Source organism: Ochlerotatus camptorhynchus, unplaced genomic scaffold, assembly GCF_037179485.1.
Source record: "Ochlerotatus camptorhynchus isolate MF236.1 unplaced genomic scaffold, CSIRO-AGI_Acam_v1.1 ptg000401l, whole genome shotgun sequence".
Classification (NCBI taxonomy): domain Eukaryota; kingdom Metazoa; phylum Arthropoda; class Insecta; order Diptera; family Culicidae; genus Ochlerotatus; species Ochlerotatus camptorhynchus.
The window spans coordinates 4,130,262-4,153,276 of record NW_027040887.1 but is presented as its reverse complement, the minus strand read 5'-3'; the positions used below and the strand labels follow the sequence as shown (position 1 = coordinate 4,153,276).

Below are 23,015 nucleotides of genomic sequence, written 5' to 3'. Positions count from 1 at the left end.
AGCAGAAAAGTTCTGTGTTCCAGATCGTTTTCCTTCGAGCTCCCGTTTGGATTTCGGTTCGATTTCCCGTGACCGCGTCAAGGTTTTGTGCAGTTTAAACCAAAATGAAAATTCCACTGGGCCCGAAACAAGCCGAACAGGCCACCAAATGGTGAGTACTTCGAGATCCGTACAAGTGATATGGATTCCGTGCCCTCCATGGGTGGTGATGTTTGTGGGTTATATAATGGAAAATCATTTTTCGTGATTTTAGTCGTAAAATAGACCGAATTATGTAGGTAATTTGACTAGAAAATACTACATGTAGTTTTCTGAATGTAATGCTGTATCCTGTATTACTACGCATTGTCTAAGCAACTTCTTGAAACAATTTCTGAAAGTCCTGCAGCGTGTAGAGTACCTAAGCTAGAACCAGATGCTTATTCAATAGTTCGAGGCAATTGGTAATTTTTAGCATATTATAAGATCAACGAAAAGCTGTCAGTTTAAGAATTATGCTGCAAGGAAAAAATAGTATATCACTATGCAAATCAATTGACTGGATTCATGAATTGCGTCGCTTCAAAATAAGCATGAAGCGATATCGTCACATTAGCAACAGAGAAAAACGAAACCGAAACCGTACTAATTATTCTCCTTCATTGCAGGATCTCTTCCGCCATGGGATTCGGAGGAGCCGCCGCTCTGGTCGGATGCTACTTCACCGATTGGAAGATAATCGTTGCGTACATCCCATTCTACGGTGGCAAGTTCGACGACAAGTAGACCAGATTCTTGATCGCTTGAGTACCAAATAGGGAGGGAGTTCTTTTCTGTTCACTTCAACTAATGTAATGTAATGTAACATACTACTATGCAGTAACTGGAGGTTTATCGACAATAAAAATCTCCTGAAGCTAATTTAGTCTGTACCGAGCTAATGCCAAAAAAAAAAACTTTTCGTACGGAATAAGTTATAGAAGTGTTATAAAAGTACCTCTTATGTGAACCGCCGAAGGTGCGATGCATTCATTTTGACTCAGCCAAGAGCGTCTTCTTCCGAAATTCACTGTAAGCAAATACCAGCTATATTAAAACAATCCCCAAAACTTCAAATCAAGAAACGCTTACTTCTCTTCGTCCTCTTTTCGCTTTTTCTGTACGGCCAACTCCTGCGGGTGCATCCGCTTCCTGTGCGCATAGTAGTTCCCGCTCGATGCAAATGTTCGCGCGCAAAACTCACAGCTAAACTTCTTCACCCCCGTATGCTGTACCTGATGGTTTAGCAGGGTGTTCTTCAACTTGAACGACTTCCCACAGACATCACAGGCGAATGGTTTCAAATCCGTGTGCTGCACTCTCATGTGGTTCTTAAGGCACTGCAAATTCAGCGCCGAATAGTCGCACAGAGTACACTTGTGCCGCACCATCGAATGCTGAACCATGTGCTTCCGGAGGCAGAGCTTGTTCTTGAGCCACTTTTTGCACTGGTCGCACTGCACCTGGTGAATTTTCGGCTGATGCGTGGTGAGATGATAGGTAAGGTTGCTCTTGGAGGTGAACCGTTTTGCACAGATGTGGCACACATAGGCCAGGGGTTCCGTTTTGGAGTGCCTCGCCGCTATGTGCTCGGCAAGGTTCTTCGCCGAGCTGTACGATTTACCACATTCGTCACAAACGTATCTGGTTCGCTCCATTTCCGGCAGGTGCGATTGACTGTGTGATACCAGGGCACTGCCGTAGCTGAAGCGTCGCGGGCAAAGGTTACACTTGAGTGGTCGTTCCTCTTCCGGGCGATGGTTCTGGATGTGGTACTGGAGGATTTTCGGAGTGGTCATCGACTTGCCACACTCGGGACATCTGGGAAATGAGGAACACGGAGATTAGATACTAAACACACAAATTACCTGAAATTTCACTAATATTCAAAATAATTATTCATAACAAGATAGCGTTCACTAATTAAATGACAATTACTATCACTAGCGTATTAAACAGGCCGTTGAAAAGGCTCGGTAAAGATACTAGCCAATAGCAGTGTTCCGATCTACTCTTCAGAAATTGTGAAACTATTCCCGTAAAGCAGTTGAAGGTCAAGAAGTAGAGTAATCTTGTACTGAACAAAAATGATTGTGTAGTTAAATTTACCATACCTATGGGAATCCACTACTTTCTGATCACTACCTTGAAAACAGCCCATAGCTATCAAATGAAAGGGTTTCAAAATGCTAAACGAAGTTCAGTGGTTTTCGTCCATTTTAAGCCAAGTTTGGGACTCAGTTTGTAAGTTTACTATATTTAATAAAGAATAATAGTAGATCAAAAATAATTGATGATTGCCTCCCACTATCAACCGCATCTAACTTACTTGAATGCCTCCGGCTGTAGGTGCCTGGCCATGTGCATGGCCATCATCCGTGACTTGACGATCCTCTGGTTGCAGCACCATACGTAACCCTTGATGCCATGCACATCCTTGAAGTGGGTCAAATACGATTCCAGTGTTGGAAACTTATCGCCACCGTCCTCCTTACTTTCGCTACACAGATCACAGATCAAGTCGTAGAAACTTGCAATCAACATCGAAAGATCCTTGCCTCGAACGATCAAGCGATTCGACTGAATCAATTTTTGTGGAAATACTTTAAAATCTACTACAGAAGGCTCGTGGATTTCATCGGTAATCATGTCGGCCCCATTATCTTCTTCAAATTCTTCATCGTCGTCATCATCGTCATCGATATCATCTTCGTCTTCGTCAACGTCATCATTTCCTTCCTTTAAAATTTCTTCGATCGAAGTTTGCTCTGGCGATAGATTGAATCTATGCTCTTCGTCATCTTGAACCGATTGAAGGCTTTGTTGAACATCTAACTCATCATCAAGTCTTTCCTCCTCTTCCGTTTCGTCGATATCTACCACAATTTTCAAATCCAAATCTTCTTCGATTGCCGAGACAGCTTGCTGTTGCTCTTTGCATTTTTGTGCTTCATCGTACGTTGGAAGTTCTGAATTTATGACGCTTATCGAACTGCTCTCACTACCAGTCGAGAGCATTATTGCACCAGACGAATCAACCGTGCTCAACACGGTTGCCGTCACCTGGTTCGGCAGTTGAACCAACGTTACCTTCTGCTGCCCACCACTGGATCCGGCAGAAGATGACGACGGCCCACCGTACTGCTGCAGGCCATCGTCAATCTCAATGCAAGATTGCTGGACAATTTCTTCCTCCCGCAGAATGTAGGTGGTGTGCGAATTCTGGTCACTGATCACAATCATTCCCGGTTGCGAACTGTAGGCAAATACGGTTTGATTCTGCGCTACCTCTTGGTAGAATACATGGAAGTTTTCCACCGTCTGGAAGCATTTCATGCAGATCAGTTTCGGCAGGGTGTCGTCTTCCTTTACCTGCAATCAATGGTTAGGCCATTAGAATAACGATTGGATAGTGCTTACGATTGATGCTATACGTACATCTAAATTCAAGTATTGTAAAAGTTTCTCCTGAAGTTTTGCCTCTTGCTGGCTATCACCAAATATAGACACGATATCTTCATTGTTGTACAAACACAATCGGCAAACCAAGTTGCCTTCCATGCTGATGAGTTGGGTAAATTATGCTCTTGCATGAAATTTACTGTAAAACAAACAGGCAATAGTTGTTTTCACGAAAAATTCACAAAAAATGTTATAACATTTACTATTCACAATAAAAATTAAAATCCGTAACGAAACTGTTGTGCTTCGATCGTTGTTTACAACCGAAAACGTTCATTCGATTCATTGTTATTCATTGATGACATTTATCTACACTGGCGCAAAACGGAAAAATTGAAAAATCAGTGAAAATGTCCGTTGAAATATTACGTAACACAGAAAAGGATCTCAAATAAAAATTTATCATTCAAAAACATTAGAACCTCCCTAATAAAAATGTTATGGTTAATTTGCTTAACGACGTGTTCTGGGTATCATCCAAACCATTTGTGGAATAGTTCCATCATTTGGGTTATCGTTCGTTTATGGTAATTTTTTATTTGGGCTATCCCTAATAAAAAAAAAGTTGAAGGGTCTGTGCTTAGGGGCACGAACGAAAGCTTGTCGTAGGACCGCAAGTGGACGGAATAAATGTGAAGAGCACTTAGTTCTTTTAATTGATCGATCATCTATCTATCTTAACTCTTTTCGTTTTTGATTTGTAAGCGTACCAAATTTGTAGTATTTTTTTCAAAGAGAAAGTTCATGAAGAGAATCGATCAAAATCATTTGCACCCTTGCTTCCAAGTTTATATACAAGATTACAACTCTGGAGAGCATTTTGTGTGGTCGTTGTGGGCATGTGGTTCTATGAACAAACAGGCACAGATAAATTCTATTGCAACTCTTTACTGTAATAAGCTTGTTGACCCTAAAAAAAGCCGTTTTGTTGCCAAAGTTTGTGATGATTTAACCTCCAAAACCGTACAGAGTGCGTCTGTCGCTTCAAAGCGTAGACGACATCCACGGCCAATTACGCTTGGCGTTTTCAGAGTAGGTGACATCTTCACGGATCACATTTTCCAGGAACACCTTCAGCACTCCTCGTGTTGCCTCGTATATCAGACCGGAGATATGTTTGACACCGCCACGGCGAGCCAGACGACGGGTAGCGGTTATCACGAAGAACCGACGACGCTTGGCGCCAAGACCTTTTCCTCCTTTGCCACAACCAGTCATTGTTACTTTTTGGGTAGTAGAGTGAACTAACTAACCATAGCCGGAGACGAACCAGCGTTCGGCTGAAAGTCTCCTTAATAAATATAACCAACTACCTAGCCTGTCACCACTTTCCTACTGCTGCTATTGCTGCTTATGCTGTCTGCTCACCACGCCGTCCGTAGCGAAAATGAGTTGAGGCTAGACATCAGCGCTCTTTTATGTCTTTTCAGGTTGAAGCAGAATGATGTGCCTCCAAGTGGTACTCGATTATGACGACTGGGCTTGGGAAGAACGTTTATTTCATGAAGCAATTGATAAAATTATCACTTTTTTATTTGTACATTGCACAATGCTTGACATTAGCACTTTTTCAATAGTTTCTTGTTGAAAATCATCAGTCGGAAGCATTGTTTTTGATGCGTAGAAATATTTCTGATCGATTGGTGATACAATTATTGAAATTGGTCCAGGGGCAGCTGAGTTATTAATGTCCAAAATCTTTTATAATTTTGATACATGTTCATTTTCGGTTTTCACAAAGTCTACCCTCATTTAAAAATCACAAACGTACCTAAATCACATACCTAAACGATAACCCAAATTATAGAAATATTCCACAAATGATTTAGAATACGTCGTTAAGCAAAATAACCATACAAATTTTATTAGGAATTGCTACAATATGCAATAAAATCAATAAAATACATTAAAACTTGTTGTTAAGACCAATAAGGCTTTCCATGAAACAGCTTCCATCATCTAAAAAAAATAGCTGTGAAGTTTTGACAGTTCATAGTAGAACTGAAAGATACTTCCCATTGAAAATAGCTTTGTTTATATTTAAATCTTGCATCCACGCAGAAACAAATATTATTGAAATAAAAATATTTCAGGTAAATATAAACGTTAACTCAGTTTGTTTTAGCCACAAAAATAAATTAGATTGATTTCAAACGTATTTTATGTTTAAAGTTATATGATATCATTGTTTTAAATAAAAATCATGTAACGTTTATTCTAAAAATATTCGTGTTGAAAATAAACATGAATATTTTTGTTTGCTTTGACACTAGCTTTGACAGCTTTGTAATCAAATATAAATATGTCTATTTTATACATTATTTTCAAGTTTATTTTAAACGTATCTAAAGTTTAGTGTGATTTTCTATTTATTATTATTATTTTCGAATGCGCGATGAAACAAATAAATGTGCGAGATTAGGTTAAATCACCAATCGTGCACATTTGCATTATCACCGTCACTTGATCAGGATGCAATCACATCCGGCATCAGTCCTTCACCGTCATATCTTTCGTACACGAATGATAGGTAATCTCCCGGAAAACTCCTTGGTAACCGAGTTGGTAACAACGAATGTTCAGTGTTCACTAGCTCCAGTGTCGCTTCGTCCAGCTCTTGATCTCATCGGCCACTACCAGATCCTGCGAAATGACCAGCGAAAGAACTACCAACAATCAATACGAAACTAACGATTTTAAAATGGCTCGCCACCTTAGTAGCCTATTGGTCCCAAGCAAACGATTAACGTACCCTATTCTAGTTGAAATTCTATTACTACACTATGTTTGTTTTGATTCGCTATGAAAGTTTGACAGATAACATCAGGGGTGTGTGGATTCATGCAGAACATGCAGGGGTGAGTGAAATAGCTTGGGACTGCATGGGACCGTTGTTCTGGTACTGAGTGAGCCAAAAATAATAATGATTTTCTTCGGGACCCAGTGGTCTTAGAGTTACCTCTATGGTACCACTGAACTGTCAAAAAGGTTCAGTCTATTAACACTGAGTTCATTCGTGACGTCATGGTTTGTCCTGAGGTTTGTGCGAGGGTTTGTGGTCGATAAAATTGAAACTTGAGCCTAAATATGAATAATAGTTAAATACTGTCTGTTTGATTTCCAGACAAAGCGTGTTCTTATTCAATGGTTGGTTAACGTCGAGGGGCACGCAATACAAAGAACCGGTGCGTTGAAGTTAAAATGCAATCAAAAGTACTTAAAGTAATTAATGCGTTTTGAAGTAGTACTGACAGTAATTAAAATTATCTATCCGTAATTATTGTAATTAAAAGTATTGAAAATGTAATTAATGTACTTTAATTACGAAATTTCAACTGTAATTAATGGAGTTAAAAAGTAGTTAATGTTCTACATTGTGTAATTAATGTAATTAAAGCAGTAGTTAATGGAATTAATTTAATTACAGCCGTTGCCTGCGTTGGAGTTAAAGGTTATTGCGTGCCCCTAGGTTAACGTCGAGAAGAAGCCGTCACGACACGCTGGACGAGGTGAGGGCACCGACAAACCGACAAGAATGACCATAGCAAAAACAATAAAATTTCTAAACAAAGCACACTACTGACATCTGGCTCCGTGTTCGCCGGAAATATTTAGCTAAGCTATGAGCCTGCATGCAAAAGATATGAATTGGTGCGTGTCTGATCTATTCTGGACAAATTATTTTTATCCTGATCAAAAACTCCTATGGTTTCGACAGGTCGGATCACTGCACATTTCAAATCGGCCGTTTACAATTTTCGGGCATAAGTAAGAAGTAAGTGTCATGTCGGTTTGTCGGTGGTGAGACTGCCTAGGAATTGCTTAAAATTGTTCAACTCGCAACTGCTGCATCTAATTATGACATACGGAGCTCAGAACATGGTCTTAATGTGCCGGTACATTAACCAGGACACCTGGAATGCTAATGTTGGTTTCGATGTGCTGCTTCCAATTGTGGAGGGGAGAGGAGAATTTCTTGTCGACAATTTCCTCAGACTGTACTCGTCCCAGAGCAAGGAGCCGGCCAAGCCAAAACTGATGGACAAGATCAAGGGGTGCTTCGGTCGGAGGTGGAATAAGGACGACTAAGGCTGTGAACCATTTGCCGAGTTAAATTTAACTTGTAGTTAAAAGTGACATTTCGAAAGTTATTTCTTATGTTCGAAAATCCCCGTGCTGTCGATCGACCGGTTTTCGAGCCACGGTCGTCAAAATTTAACTTCTTGTCTGTCAGAAATAACCACGCTCGGATAGCAGGGTTAATCGATAACTTTCCATCTGTCAAATTTTAACCAAAAGTTAAAATAATCCACCAAATGGTTCAGAGCCTAAGTAGGAGAAGGAAAAGACTGACACTGCAGAGGGTCAGTTAGAAGATAACAAATAGTGTGAGTATAGTAGGATTGGAAATAAACTTCAAGTATTGAAAACACGCAAGTTTATTGATATCAACTAAGTAAAAGCATCGAAGTTTCTTCCGGAACTGAGCCTACGTTGTTTAGTTTAATTTATTTCGGCAGTCTTGCCAGATTCCTGACCATCCAAAATGCCTTTTCTCAACGATGACCCTGGGTTTCTGTTTTCACCAACTTCGCCTTTAGGTGGGGTCTTCAGATTCAAGGCATGGGCAGTTTCATTACCCGAAAAAAAAATAACAACAAAAATACATTAAAAAACAATGTAACAATAAGACGAAAATTATTGTCTTAACAATGATTTATATTGTTACGTCTACAATAAATTTACCTTGATTTATGTTGTACAAAACAATAAATTTCATGGTAAATGGAAAATTTACAATAAAAAAGGGGGGTTGTTAAGTATCTTAACAATGAAATTTTCGTGATTTTCCCATATAATTTTTTTTTCAATAACATTATATATTATTGTTATTTTACTGTTGGTTGGCGAATTTATTTATTAAAAAAATAACAGTGTACTTTATAGTGTTTGTGTTGGCTTGCCAGATCTACTTTATCGACTTTAAAAATAAATCGAAAAAATAAAACTTTGCCCCGGGAAGGGAAGGGGGTGGTATGTCTGTTACGGGTGGTCCTTTTTTACTGGTTATGGATCGAGATTCGATCCGGAACTTGTGAGAAATGCAGGCCAACTCCCCTGCGCTCGATATCCCTAGGTCACGTCTCCTTGGTGGTTGAGCGTCGTTGATAAGTTAATGCATTCGACTGGAGAGAATCACCCATGAAATATGCTTCCACCTGAGAGTTCCTTCCTGAGATCTTCAAGTGGTGGAATTTTTTATTATTATTGTATGATTATTGACTGCACGGACAAGGTCTCCATTAAGCTTTAGAGAGGGTCTAGGATAAGATATGAGCGGACGCGGACTGCCTGGTTTTGAGCCAAACGAACTGTCAAAGCCAGAGCCATACGAGCAGCGCCTATCTTAATTACATTGGCAGTGTTGCTGACCCTCTCATAGTCTGCATGCTTCAATCAGATTTATTTTTATTGTTCGTGAAGTAACCCACAATGAAAATACACCAATATTTAATGTAACAACAATTTTTATTGTAATAGAGTTGTTCATTATTGTTCATGATCGAATCATGTTAACAATAAAATAAATGAAAATACGATAAAAATCATTGTAACAACATTTTATTATGTACATTCATTGTACATCTAGGTAGCAGTTTTGCCGTTTTCGGAAGAGTACAACATTATAACAATCATTTTTATTGTCGACAATAAATATTAATGTTAGAGCATTGTTTCCACTGAAAATTTCACTGTAATTTTTTTTTCGGGTAGTTACTGAAAATAATAAAAATAATTTGAAATCGGTAAATGGTTTAACGGATCTCGGTAATTATTACCGCAATTTCTGATGATACTGTGCCATCAGAAATTGCGGTAATAATTAAGGCACAGACAAACAGACATAACACATTGAATATTTCTCACTGTAAAACATCGTCGCAAAAACATTACCGCCATCTGTTGAATACACTGTGGTGGGTAGTACGCTGAACAGATGGCGGTAGTGTGTAAACGTCAAACGCAAGGGAATTGACTATGCGCGCCACAGGTGGCGGTACTACCAACTACGATACTTTTAAATTGACTGTTAAATGCTTGTTCTATGAACAACTTGCGAGTGTTATGTCTGTTTTTCTGTGATTAAGGTATATTAAACAACTTGCAAAAATAATCACCGAGTTGAGAAACTGGGATATTGAGTGTGACAATGAACATTCAAAATGGAACTACTAGAATTCGGTCCGAGATTCGGCCCCAAGTTCTGCCCTGAAATTCCATTCTCAAAGTCAGTTCGTTCGATTCATTCATGATTCTTTCATTCATCCATTCAAATCTGACAGGTGAACACACGACACCAACACTACCGCAAAATGCTGCTGATGGTGCTGCACTCCAGCGAAGCCGCAGAGCAAAGTAGATGTACCCTACACAATGTCATGCCCATGATGGAAGTATGTACATATATTTATGTTTATCTTACATCTCCAATCTTGACACCCACACCAGTTCAGACTTAACAGTTCTTCGGTCAGAGTCTGGGTAGGAGCAGCTAGTCAAGAATGCCTCCTCGGCCAGGCGAGATCGAAACCTTTTCCCTCGTCTTCGTCGGTTGTTAGTAGTGCGACTTTTCTTCTCTCACTGTTCATACGTTGGATATTCGTTCAGAGCGATTTTTTTTATTACATCTACACATCCACCATACCTGTACGTCGATTCTGAAATTCCATTAATGAAAATCTACCCGTAATTATATACAAATTTCTATCGATAATTATCAGCTTCTCGTATCGTTCGGGTCGAAATCGGGAGTGCTCTGGTGGGGTCAGAAGCTGCTGCAGCCCGTGTGAAAACCAGTCAAGTCAGTGTAGTCCCCTTCAACATCCGGGGGTCAGAAGAAGAGTGTTCTTTTTACTTTTCTTGTGTGGTTGGTCGGGGCCAAATCTAGTGTGGTGCAAAATCCGAAGGAAAAATATGCAAGAGAAAGGAGTTTACCAGCAGCATCGACGAGTGTGCCGTGGTGAAGGAGAAGGGTGCATGCTGCGCTGAGCGGGGGTGACAAAAGCAAGGAGAGGGAAGGACATTCCCGTCATAGCAGCACGAGCACGGTGCAAAGGAGTATAGGAAGCCTTGTAAAATGTAGCCCCGAATTTTGTAAGATTGGCTGATAAATTAGTGCTCTTTCATTCCTGAGGCTATCGCCAGATAATGGATGTGAAAAGGAAGTGAAAGAAGCCAGAATCTGGTGCTACAACAGGTTTTCCGGGTGGTGTGTACGCGTGTGTGTGGGGGTAATTGGTGTACGGGGTGAGGAAAGAGTTGTTGGCTCCCATCGAAGGGTACCTCGGGAATGCCCCAGCAAAGAAGCAAGAATAGTAGTGATACGACGACGAGGTGAAATCTTGAGATATATATTGTGCAATATTTTGTGGGAAGCAAAATCCAGAAGAGAAAATCCAGTGTGTCAAGTGTGAAGATTGCCTCTACCTCTGCGATTGGGATAACGAAAAAAAAAATAGGATAACAAAATGGATGAGCGATTGCTGAACGATCTGCTGGAGTGTTCCGTATGTTTGGAACGGCTGGATACGTCCTCCAAGGTGCTACCCTGTCAGCATACCTTCTGTCGGAAATGTTTAGAGGTAAGTGTGGATGATGCTTTGCTTATTATGAAAGTATATTATAGGTATGAGATGGCTAAGAGAACAAGAATGTTGTGTGGCCATGTGGCGGGCGAAGGAAAGGGTATTATTTGCACGCAGGGTGTCAATTTGCAAATATTGTTTGCTGGGTCAAAACTATGTTTTATTAGTAAATAATAATAATAAATAAAATGAATAGAATATTAGTTTCTATCACGGGTCTAACAAGTTTTTTGATATAAGGGTAACCGGGCAAGATTAGTACCCTTTAACTTTACCTCAAAAATCTTATATTTTTAGAAGCTGCACATAAGTATACCTTTCAACGTCGATTCTAGGGTGCAACGATCCAATAATTATTTAGAAATGTTCAATAACTATGGAAATTTAACAACCCAAAAACAACCTCACGAAAATTAATAAATCTATTCCAGTTTTGTTGGTTGTAACTATCAATTATTGTTTTACCCTTGTGTGGTATATTGTTCTGATAAACTAATTAAAAATTAAGAAATATCATTAAAACTAAAAAATATCAATAAAACAAATATGTATGAACGTCTTGCCCTGGAGTGTCTGAAAACAGTGTGAAAGAGTTACTTTTTTAATTTATTTTTTAAACATTCCAAATGTAATATATTGAATTGTATAAATGCGTAAGTATTATTATTTATTTGTAGTCAATCAGTGTAGACTGTTTTACAATTGTTGCCTTAAGTACTATATTTTACAATGTTTTCTTTGTTATATAAATTTTAGTATGTTTTGAGAACAATTGCTAGAACGGACATGACAGAACTATGGTAGAAAAAGTTTCAATGTATTAATTGCAATGATTGCCTATAAAAATGATGCCATTCTTATGCCGCGGATACACTTGGATGACAAACTATCAGTATGAGCATTATTTGTATAATAATTATGAGTACTACTCAACAACTATACAAAAACTATACAAATGTGACCATAGATGTGCTCATAATTTATTATACAAATATTTGTCTTGTTCATAGTTTGTCATACAAGTGTAATCCGCGACATTAGGGCAATCTTGCCCTGTCTATTCGTACTAGTATTACTGAAAAATTGAGTTTCTCTTTAACATACGAAGTGCAGAATTTTCAGCCGCAGACTAGTTCATCTCTTGAATACGCAACGCGCCTCCAAATTTTCGGATTTATTTTGATATAATCAACATTACATGACATGCTTGAAACAAGATTATCACTAACTCAAGAACTCTGCTCACCTTCATGCCCTATAGGTTTTTTGGCGTGAGATATCGATTGTCAAAGTAAAAAAAGTGATGAAAAAATGCGCATTTTTCCACAAAAACATGCTGTTACTCAAATCAATTTTGGACAACTATTAGCAAAGTAACTCCAAGGTTATTTAGTATCGCTAGAAAGGTAATTGCCTTGCTACTTGCTTTCGTTTCTGCCCCTCCATAGTGTATCGTCTATATTTAAAATTCTCATGTAATGAATTCCAAAATTAACTTGGAATTCTGCTCTGAATTATCTTCCGCACTAGGTTGAAATTATCGCCAGAACACTCTTAGAACTCTGTTTCTTGTTGAATTATCATCATAATTCTCTTGGAATGCTTCATAAAATTAATCTGTCATTTTGCTCACGATCCCTAATCAGCTTTCCATGCTTGGTAATGGCGACCAGTTTCTATGAATAAATGTATCCTTCATTGTGCTTTTTGACACTAACTGGAGGGCGTATGTTGTTCCATTTTCTTCTGTTCCTGGGAGAGGAAAAGGGAAGGGTCAAAATCTGAACTTCCAGATAGTGTCAAAAACAACAGGGAAGGATACATTTATTCACACAAACAGGCCGCCATTACCGAGCATGGAAAGCTTTTTAACAAATATAACGATTGACGAATCTTAAATGTGGATGGGCTTGAGATTAGACTCATGATGTTCTGCTCAATAGGCAAAAACGGTTGCTCTAAGGCCACAGAGCCCCTCATATCACATTATACCGTTACTCAAGTTGTTATAACTATTCAAACCCGGCACCGACAACAAAGAAAGTTTTACAAAATACACGATAAACAAGCAATCTTACCATACATTTTTAATATGAAAGGACCTGGGACCGCGTTTTTCTGCTCAGTAAGCAAGCCACTGCAATCGACGATCTTTCAAATCCGAAAACTAAAAGCTACGAAAGAGTACTTAGGTCTTCATTAAGTTCCACTTTCACGCGACGTTCAATGTTTCGATTTGCTCTTTACGCATTGTTCAGGCAGTCATAGCAAGCTATGACCGACGTCACAATTGTTGAAGCCGTGGTTAAACAAGTTATTCAAATGAAATTACGTTCTCGAATTTCACTTGGTATGTAATGAACAACAGAAATACTCGATAATTCATATAGTTTCAGCGGCTGATGGTTAATTTTGAATATACTAACGGTACTGCCTACGGTGACTACGACGACGATTACGACGACGACAACAGCGAATATGTAACTTACCATTTGTCTAGGATATAACACCTCCTCTTAAGCTTCATGTCTGCTATCTGTCACTGTTTGCAAAAATATCTAATAGCAATTACCTTTCTTGTAATATTTCCTTCAACGAAAACATATTTTTTTGCATTGCCATGGTCATCTGGGAGGAGGTTCGCGTCTTGTGCTTTCTCCAGGGACCGTACATGGTCACCAGCCATCCAGTCTTGGGCGTATCCAGCGAGGCATCCTTCAGCTTGCTCACAATCTCCGACACTGGCGAGCAGACGAGCACTTTTGCAAGCCGTAAACCCACTGATTCATGGCAACGTCGGCCACCGAATCACAACCAAAACTCGCGGCGAACACATTATCAGCACTCTCCCCGGCTAATTTACCAACCGGACCGTGTTCAAACTCGCACAAAATCAACCGGGAATGCACGAATTTCACCACACCAAACTGAGAACCACGTTCAGAAGCACTTTTGGTACACTTTCGGTATCAATTTCGGTCGAAAATACTCATTTTTTTTGGAAAAATAGTTGCGAGTGAACCAACATCAACACCGACCGTACCTTACAGCGCGTAAATAAACTGAAATTAAAAATTATCCCCCGCGATGCCACAAACTTCTGGTCCAGAAGAAAAAATCAAACAACGCAGGTAGCGACATCTCATCTGATGCTTGCAAACATGATGAATCACCGTTTCTTTCTCGATTCTAAAACTTCCCGGAAAGCGAGAAAATCAACAATCACAAAGGTATAACGGTCCGGGAGGCAGAGTGCCAGCGCTTATCAGGCAAATGCAGCCGAAAACTATAAAAGCGAACGCACGCACAAGACAGAGAGAAAACATAAAACACAACCGTATCCGAAGGGGTTCGAAACTGCACTCAAAAAAAAATCATGAGATGATTGGTCCAGAGATAAATTAAAAATTCATTTCTGCATTTTTTGCTAACCAGGCACACAAGTATAGTCAGGAGTCAGGACATCGTAGACATAAAGATCTGAATCCATACCTCTTACACCAAAGTCATGAGTTCAAATCTCACCCGGATAAGTCACGAATGATCCAAGAGTGTTAAAGTGACAAAAAAAAAATATCTGCACTCCAGGCATTTTGGAAAGCGTACTAAACAAAACACATTCTATAATGGGGTTTCACGAAGGTTTACCCAATCTATCATCAAATCGAATCATCGTATATCTTGTGCTGTAAAGATGTATGATTACCTATAAACAGTTATTTTTAACGTCCTTTCTGTTTAAGGCGATGTTTGAGTGTTTTTTTTTTAATTATCGAGAAAAAACCGGCAATTGAAAAATTGGATTTGAATGGACACTCTGATCGTGTGACTGGATGAAGGGCAGAATTAGCTTCTGCTAGTCATTCGGCTTCGTAAGGCTTCGTAAACCTCCGAGTTCATCTGGCCGCAGCTGCAAATTCCATGCCAGATCATATATTTGCGTCCGAATTCATACAAAAAACAAATTTGAATCTGCCAGGGACACCTCCTCGAGCCTTCTCCTTGTAAAATTTTGATCCTGGAAGCTGTCCGAAGTCATTCTTTACATAGGTTTCATCATCCATAAGTATGCACCTACCGGGCCCCGTAACATGGGTAGATCACCTTTTACCTTTTCGTGATACGTTACGGGATGTAAGATCTACCACCGATTCCTAGTCATGACTACTTTAAACTAGGGGAACAGGATTTTTCAGTAATCCAAGGAACACATCTTAGTCCTTGTTACTTTTTATGCCTTGTTGATAGCGACAAGACTCGGCTTTGCCAGGATGATCTTGAAACAAGCAAAAAATGAGTTAGTTAGTCTTCATCTATGTGATTCCTAATCTTCCATTCGTTGTTCCCTAGCTTGAAGTGGTTAAGACTAGGGTTCTGATGCATGGTCATAACCGGTGTCATTCCTTAATTTTGTTGCTAAGGAATCCAATTTTGACTGACAAAGGGGCGCGCCTTTGGAGGGTGTTTCAACACTCCTAAGGGTATAAATAGCGGGACCTTTCAATTAGAATCGGATCCTTGCGATAAATGCGAGAATGACAACTGTAAAAAAAATCGAATACATCATCATTTCTCAATAGTGATAGAGTAATACGACATGCACTAAACTAAGGACACGGGATATACTACAATAGATCAAATAACTGGTCGCAGTGGAGTTAGGTCCCGAACAGAGGAAAAAAATGCACCTACCGGACTTGGTCAGCAGGTTATTGTCATACAGCTTTCGAGCAGTTGTTCTAGCTACGGTATTCTGCCTGAGTGATCGATTTGATTGCCAACTGGCGCGGTATGCGTGCAAGCCTTCGCGGTAGCAAATTTGCTGCTCTATACTATGGAGATTTTAATTACTACCAACGGAACAGCGCCATCTGTGTGAAAAATAGCCTTGACTAAATGGTTAATTTTAAGGGCCTCCCTTAGCTCAGTCGGCAAAGGTGTAGCTACAAAGAAAGATCATCCTGGAGGTGGCTGGGTTCGATTCCCGGTCAATTTTAGAATTTTTGGGTTGGAAAATATCTCGGCTTCCCTGGGCATAGAGTATGATTGTACTTGCCACACAGTTATACTAATGCAGAAATGGTACAGGCATCGAAAGCTCTCAATTAATAACTGAGGAAGTGCGTCTGGAACACTAAGTTGAGAGCACGCAATAAGCGAAAATGCGATAAGCATTAAGCTTGAAATGCGAAGAAGAAGAAGCAAATGGTTAGTTCTCAAGGGATTCTCGTCAATACGAGAGAAATCGAACCAGAAACGATTGGATCTATGAAGCCTACGATCCACCACATCAAATGGATTACTTTAAATACGCCAACCTCATCACAACTATTTGAATCTACTGTTAACCATTGTAGGTATCATAACACCATAAAATGCGGTCAGTCTAATGAAAATATGCACAAAAACGAACTCCACGCTCAACGTGCATTCCACGACGACGAACAACAATAACCGTTCATAGTCAAACAAAACAATATTCGATTTGAGACGGTCTTCGGTCGGTATGCTACAAATAATAAGACCGTAAGCCCTCGTTCGCCCGAGCCCAGCAACAACAACATTGCACACACAGAACACAGAACCTGCCTGAAGGTGGGATGAAGACTTCCGAGAAGAAAAGACACCGAAAGGAGCGAAACGATGAAACACTTGAATATGCCGTACCATCATCGGTCCATCGCCATCAATCGCACTCTCTTCCGCACTTCTTTTCTGGTGGGATTTTTCGAGAACCTCCCGGTCGACTCCGAGCAAAACCCGGGAGAGTGGCAAAGCAAACCATTCCCGTCCCGCGCGCGTATATTATACATCAAAATTCCAGCATCATAAATGAGCCACGGTAAAGTAAACACATGCGCGTACCAGCAGCAACGAGTTATGCTGCTATTACTATATACCATGGTAGGGCGGTGAATGAAGAATGAGACCTTTGAAATTAGTACACTGAAATATGCTGACCAAAGGGAGGAATTTCACCGTGTCTTCTTCGGTTCTGTTTATTCCATACCGTCAGTGTACAAACGCCAAAGGACGCATCAATTCTTACACTTGAAAAGTTCGGGCAATTCCGAGTTTCGGACACTCATGTTCCCTTATAAATTCGATTGCTGCTTGAAATTGGAGTTTCGATGAAAAAGGCTCCATCAAGTACGATAGCGACGCAGTCGATTCCGGGTTTATCAAAATATTAGCTATTTGAAGCCATCGGTTAATTGGCACCTTCTATGACCAGGGGTATAGTGAACAGGTGGGGCATAATGAGCATCCCGCACTACAGTTCCAAACCTCTAATTGTTCGAAACCAATTAATTGGTAGTAGGTTCAATATCATTATTGCAATGATTAATGACCAATTAATTTGTTTCGAACCATAAGAAATTCAAGGCTAAAGCACATGAAACTAAATATGCCCTCGTTCCCTTAGACAGTAAAAAGGGAGTTGAAACTCATTTAAATTGGTTTGGCGAAACATGTAACAAATAATTCCTTTTCAAGAAAAATATATACGTTAAAAAAAATCAAGTTATTTTGGGTAAAAAATGAGAACTTAAATAACGAAATATTGCCCTCTTCAATATTTTGTTGATTTTTTTTTATAAAGCTTATGTGAAAAATTTTAGTTGGTTACAAATTAACAACAATTTTAGGATACATTTTTTTGCTAAAATTTACAGCAAAAACCTACAAGCAAAAAGTGTTAAAAATTAACCAAAAGTTGTTGTTCTATGGTTTTTGATAATTTTTAAGTGTCCAACATGAAATTTTCACAGAAAAAAGGAGGGCTGTGGAGTCGGAGTCGGATGGTTTTTTGAGCACAAGGAATCGAGGATGAAGTACCGGCTCCGACTCAGAATGTTATGAAAAAATAAGTTGGATTTTTTTTTGGCTGATGACTGATTCGATTGAATATGAAACCATCTAAGTCCCGCCCCTGATGTTTTGATTATTTAATAAACCTCCTCATACTACAGACTAAAACGTAATGCTTTAAATTTCTATTTTTTTAATTTGTTCAAATTTCACGTTGATATCAGTGTTACTATTTTCCAAATGGACACGATTTATAGAGCACATAACTAATATATCCCACCTTTTTTTGGTGAAACAAGCAAGTGAGACAAAAAAATGAGATCTCAATAAACAATTACATTTTTTTTTAAATATTTTCCCAAACTGTTACAACAGGCGTTGATTTCACGAATTGAGCGGATTTGTAGCGGATTTGAACTTTCAGTCGGGAAAATCGCGGAAACATTAAATGATGTCACGAAAATCGAGATGGGTCTGATGTGCTATCACACCCCAAGTAACATTCCAAATTAACCAAAAGTTCCGCATTCAACAATTAAAATCATTTCCAAGTTCCATAAAGTTCAAATAAAGTTCCGACCGAACCTTGAAGTTCCATAAAGTTCAAATAAAGTTCCCACAGAACTTTCAAGTTCCATAAAGTTCGAATAAAGTTCTGAGAGAACTTTCAAGTTCCATAAAGTTCAAATAAAGTTCCGACAGAACTTTCAAGCCACATGAAGCAATCCGCACAAACCTTTATTAGTAACAAAATTTAATGAAGGTACGTAAATATGAAATGATCAGTGGCCAGAATAATTCACAATTCTTATATTTATGCAGTGCATCAACATTCTATTTAAACATTAAAAAAATAAAAGCGTGATTTCCTGGATTCCTGGATGTGATCTACGATTGCTAACCACTGCGCCACAAGTTTGTTGGAATACTATGCGGGCAAACACCAATTTAAAATTCATCAAGGTGTTGTGTTTTGTATTCAAGTCAGTCAGCTGGCACTGAAAACTCCAACAATAGTCGGGACAACAGCTCACTATATCTCAGATGACGTAGCGGCTCGTGCTGGGGCTCTCACGACGAAGGACTGGGTTTAATACTTACAAACAGCTCATATTCTACTACTCTAATGCTGAAAAATCAAGACACATTAATACCTGCCTTTAGAAATAACTTTCATAAAACTAGGAGACGAACCAGCCCAGGGCTGAAAGTCTCCTTAATAAAGATATAAAAAAAAATAAAAAAAAAACTTTCATAAAAATGTGAACTAAATATAGAATTGGTGTAGAGGAAAAAAACCTATTTTAATTTATTTTTTAAAAGTTCCGTTCAAGTTCTGCCAGAAGCTGCTTAGAATGCTCTTCAATTATGGTACCGGAACTTTCAAGTTCTTATAACGACTTAAAAATGAGGCTGCTTAGAATTCTATAGACCACCTTCAACCAAGCTGCTTAAGCCACAAATAGCCTTTTATCAGAACTTTTGGTTACTTGGGTTGTAAGTTTTATTGAGGTTTTAAAGCACTCTTCAAGTCTAAATCATGGTCTACAGGACCCTCAAATTGTTACTTGGGACAAATTACAGAACTCATTATTTTAAGGAATAATTATCACGATTTTATATTTATCGTGTATTATGATGTACACAGGTGATGCCAATATTCCAGTTTAAACTGGATTCTTCCAGTGTTTTGGACGCATCCAGTCCGCAAACAGTTAAAGTTTGAAATCATACAATTTTTATAGAATTCATCCAGTTTTATCTAGTTTTCCATTTTTAGTTGCCAAATATTTTGAAGTATTTTTTTAACTCTTTATTTGTTCCAAATTCAAAATTAATTACATTTCATTTAACCTAGGTGCTTCAGCTACTACAGTAACTTACCAACCTTGATTGTTATGATATGATATCTAAGTGTTTTTACATTGTTCCTGCCTAGGGGTGAGACAGTTCTTGATAATGAGTAATATTGGAGTAAATTTTGAGTAACTCAGAGTAACTCGAGTTGCTCCATATTCAATGCAAGGTGACATAGCAACCTGTTAGTTTTGACTGCATTCCACGATTGTCAAGCAAAGACGTTTGACAAGGAAAATCTACGTTCATCATTTAACAACATTACATACCGGATTGCCATCCACAAAATCCGTGTTGCAGCCTGCAAAATCTGTGTATGCTTATCATTGATTTACGATGATAATAATGGGATTTTCAAGTGAATATGGAGTTGACATAATTTAACGTATTGATGATGCACATTTTGGCAGAGGCGTCAAAGACTACCGCTTTATGATTCCAGGACTGTATTGCTCACGAATGAAAACTGAAATTTTTGATGGTAGTTTTTCTCTTCCTTTGCATCGCGTATCACTTGCGACTTTGGAGAGAAATAATCATTGAGGAGTTACAGTTTTCACAAAGTTTAAACCGAGATTATTGGAAAGATCATTGTCTAGTCAAATATAAAAATTTACTGCACTATCAGAACAATTCAAACTAGAATTCGCAACTCATGTTAACTTATTTATATAAGATGCTGAAATTGAATCATACATTTGAACCGGTTTAGATTCTTAATCTTCACCGATTTTGCTTGATTGGTCAAATCTTGAACAGGTTTAAAACTAAAAATAGGTCTAATCAGCTCTTTCCAATGTATGATCATTATAAGAGTCAATGCTAAAACTGCTAATAGAATGCTAAATTAACCATCGAAACAACACGCTTGGCAATTCGTAATAAAGTACGCCAAATAACGGGTTCATTTCTCCGGATCATATCGGAAATATCTTTTCCTGATTTGTCAAATTTATTGCCACGATAGTAGAGACCACGCATATAAGAGTAATTCATACTGAAAAGAAGAACAGATGGATTAATGAGTATTTGATGCAAGAATACAAAAAATAAAATACGGATGGGATTACCCTGACACTCTGACAGATAATGTATGTTTATACTGATTTAATTTTTAATTTCTTGGCGAATGTGAGACTACTTTGATCACTTTTGAGTAAATATGAGTTACTCAAATTTGCTCGCTGTGAAAATATTAACTCTGAGTACAACCGTCTTGCCCCCAGGTTCCTGCCTTGGCAATTCAGTATTTTAAACAGGTTTCCTAAACATGCATGTCAGCATAACAATTTAGATCTTAGCACTAAAAACTAACACTAAATCTTATCTAAGTATAAAGGGAATTAATCGTTGCTATTGAGGATTGCAACGATTTTTGCCTGAAATTATTAATAATTTTCTTGGGCATTTGTTCTTAAGTCTCAACATTCGAAATTCTATGTACCTCGGTAGTACTGTACTAGGGAGGCAACTTTAAAATCATCTTCAGAACTTTGTTCTGAATCCTTTGATGTGCTTTTTTTCCTGGTAGTGCAACAACTAGACCATATTGGCACAGCGTAAAACATGGTCGGTCTAAAAACTTGTTTAAATATTAGAAGTTTATTTGTCAGGCAAAGTTTGGATTAAACATACAAACATTATATATATTTGTTACATTTGACTTGTGATCTTCAAGAGTTAATTTTTGGTCTGGTACTAATCCAAGATATTTCACTTGGTGAAGAACGCAGTATGCTCTGCCCGCGAACGGTTGGTTTTGTTTTCGCTGGCGCTGATTTCATCTGTTTTCCGCATATTTTTTTATTGTACCAAGTCAAAAATATTTGTTATATTAGTGATATTGTAATTAACGTGAAAGCTCTGGGACCATAATTTGTTTCGAGTAGCTGTGTTGCTATGGTGTCGCGTTGGTCGGTTTTTCTTTTCGCTTGTTTTTGGTGCTTTGCCTCCCTCCAAAGAAGAGTTTTTTCGGATATTTTTTTTCTTTTCTTGGTGCTGGCGTTCTGCCTTCCGGAGGATGCATGCGAGTGAGGTGTTAGGCAAAAATTCTGTGCGAATAAAAAACTTCGCATGTGGTTCGAAACGTTGTGTTCGGTTGTAAAAACAACGCGGAAGATTTGTTCGATTACCGTGAGTGAACAAACCGGTGCTTGTTCGGAGGCAGAATTTGGTGAGATACATCTGATTTATAATCAATCATAAATGCATATTTCCAAATATTACTAAATACGCGCCAGATTTCGAAACAACACATTTCGAAATCTGGAAGTGTGTTTGCAGTACCATTATTCATATGATAACGGTAGTGTTTACATGCGGGGCTTATTGTATGTGAAAGTAACCTCGGAATGGACGTGAATTACCGGGCATTATGAAATGGGTTGCTGAATCTGCAGTAGAGCTATCGCTTTCTAACTCCCGGACTAAACTTGCTTTAACTTATTACACCAAGGATTGTTGTAAGCAAATTTCTTCCATAATACCACTGCCGGCCAGTGGGGGTTAGATTGAACACACACGCGCACACACTAATCCAAGATATTTCACTTGGTTTGACCAGGAAATGGGAACTCCGTTCATAGTGACTATGTGACTACTACTAGGTTTAGGTTTAGCATTGGCATTAGCATCGAACCAGTTGCACAATATTGTAGGTGGAAAGAATTCAAAACTATTAAGAGCAAGACGGATATCTATTACTGGACAGATAGTAAGTAGGAAATAATTACTATCTCTCAGATAATATATCCCGCTCCAACAGTTGGAGGATTGTCCTGGCCACGTCCTTACAACTGGTAGGGATAGAAAAGGTATGTTAGTCCAACATTTATTTGAGGGAGATGCAGAGAACTCTACGACCCCTCATAAATGTCTCGGGAATTTAGGAATTATGTAAGTAGGGAAGGTAAGCCATAGGATACACCCAGTCAGTATTGCTGGCAAAAGTAGATTTTTTAATGTTGAAATTGCTGCCTAGAGCGTCTGCTGGAAGATAAGGTTGCCGAAATAAAATGAATTTACCATCGTTGTCACATCCGTAGCATATTAAAAGGAAGGAATTATGTTATGTTTTATCATTTTTTTTTTTTATTGATTGAGGGGGAAACCCGCAGGAGTGAAAATAAGTTTACTACCTCTTCTCCCGTAGGCACAAAACCTCTATACCTTTTCAACTTGAATCATTATCGATTTATCGGAAGCAATAAAGTTATCAGA

The 23,015-nt window shown here is 38.6% G+C and overlaps 2 protein-coding genes and 1 long non-coding RNA gene across 3 annotated transcripts in view; 2 read left to right on the top strand and 1 right to left on the bottom strand.

The window, feature by feature from the left end:
• Window positions 1-755, top strand: LOC135710714 (uncharacterized). The gene is made up of 2 exons (XR_010518440.1): window positions 1-151; window positions 648-755. It is a non-coding gene; the product is annotated as an uncharacterized LOC135710714 (long non-coding RNA).
• Window positions 756-766: 11 nt separating this feature from the next.
• LOC135710713 (transcription factor grauzone-like) lies at window positions 767-3,714 on the bottom strand. The gene is made up of 4 exons (XM_065233360.1): window positions 3,457-3,714; window positions 2,348-3,390; window positions 1,111-1,839; window positions 767-1,048 (listed from the first exon to the last, which is right to left on the bottom strand). The coding sequence occupies exons 1-4, from the start codon at window positions 3,577-3,579 to the stop codon at window positions 1,009-1,011; spliced, it is 1,935 nt and encodes a 644-aa protein (XP_065089432.1). The 5' UTR covers window positions 3,580-3,714; the 3' UTR covers window positions 767-1,008.
• A 6,337-nt stretch (window positions 3,715-10,051) lies between these two features.
• The window catches only part of POSH (Plenty of SH3s), a 69,715-nt gene continuing 56,751 nt past the window's right edge, over window positions 10,052-23,015 (top strand). Inside the window, exon 1 of the mRNA XM_065233381.1 lies at window positions 10,052-11,123. Within this exon, the coding sequence (XP_065089453.1) occupies window positions 11,010-11,123 (114 nt within the window). The 5' untranslated portion in view covers window positions 10,052-11,009. The remainder of the gene's footprint in view (window positions 11,124-23,015) is intronic.

Coding starts and splice junctions, on each gene's coding strand:
- LOC135710713 (XM_065233360.1), bottom strand. CDS start 3,579: ATGGAAGGCAACTTGGTTTGCCGATTGTGTTTGTACAACAATGAAGAT. Junction 3,391..3,456: donor TACAATACTTGAATTTAGAT/GTACGTATAGCA, acceptor CATTGATTGCAG/GTAAAGGAAGACGACACCCT. Junction 1,049..1,110: donor CGAAAAGAGGACGAAGAGAA/GTAAGCGTTTCT, acceptor ATTTGCTTACAG/TGAATTTCGGAAGAAGACGC.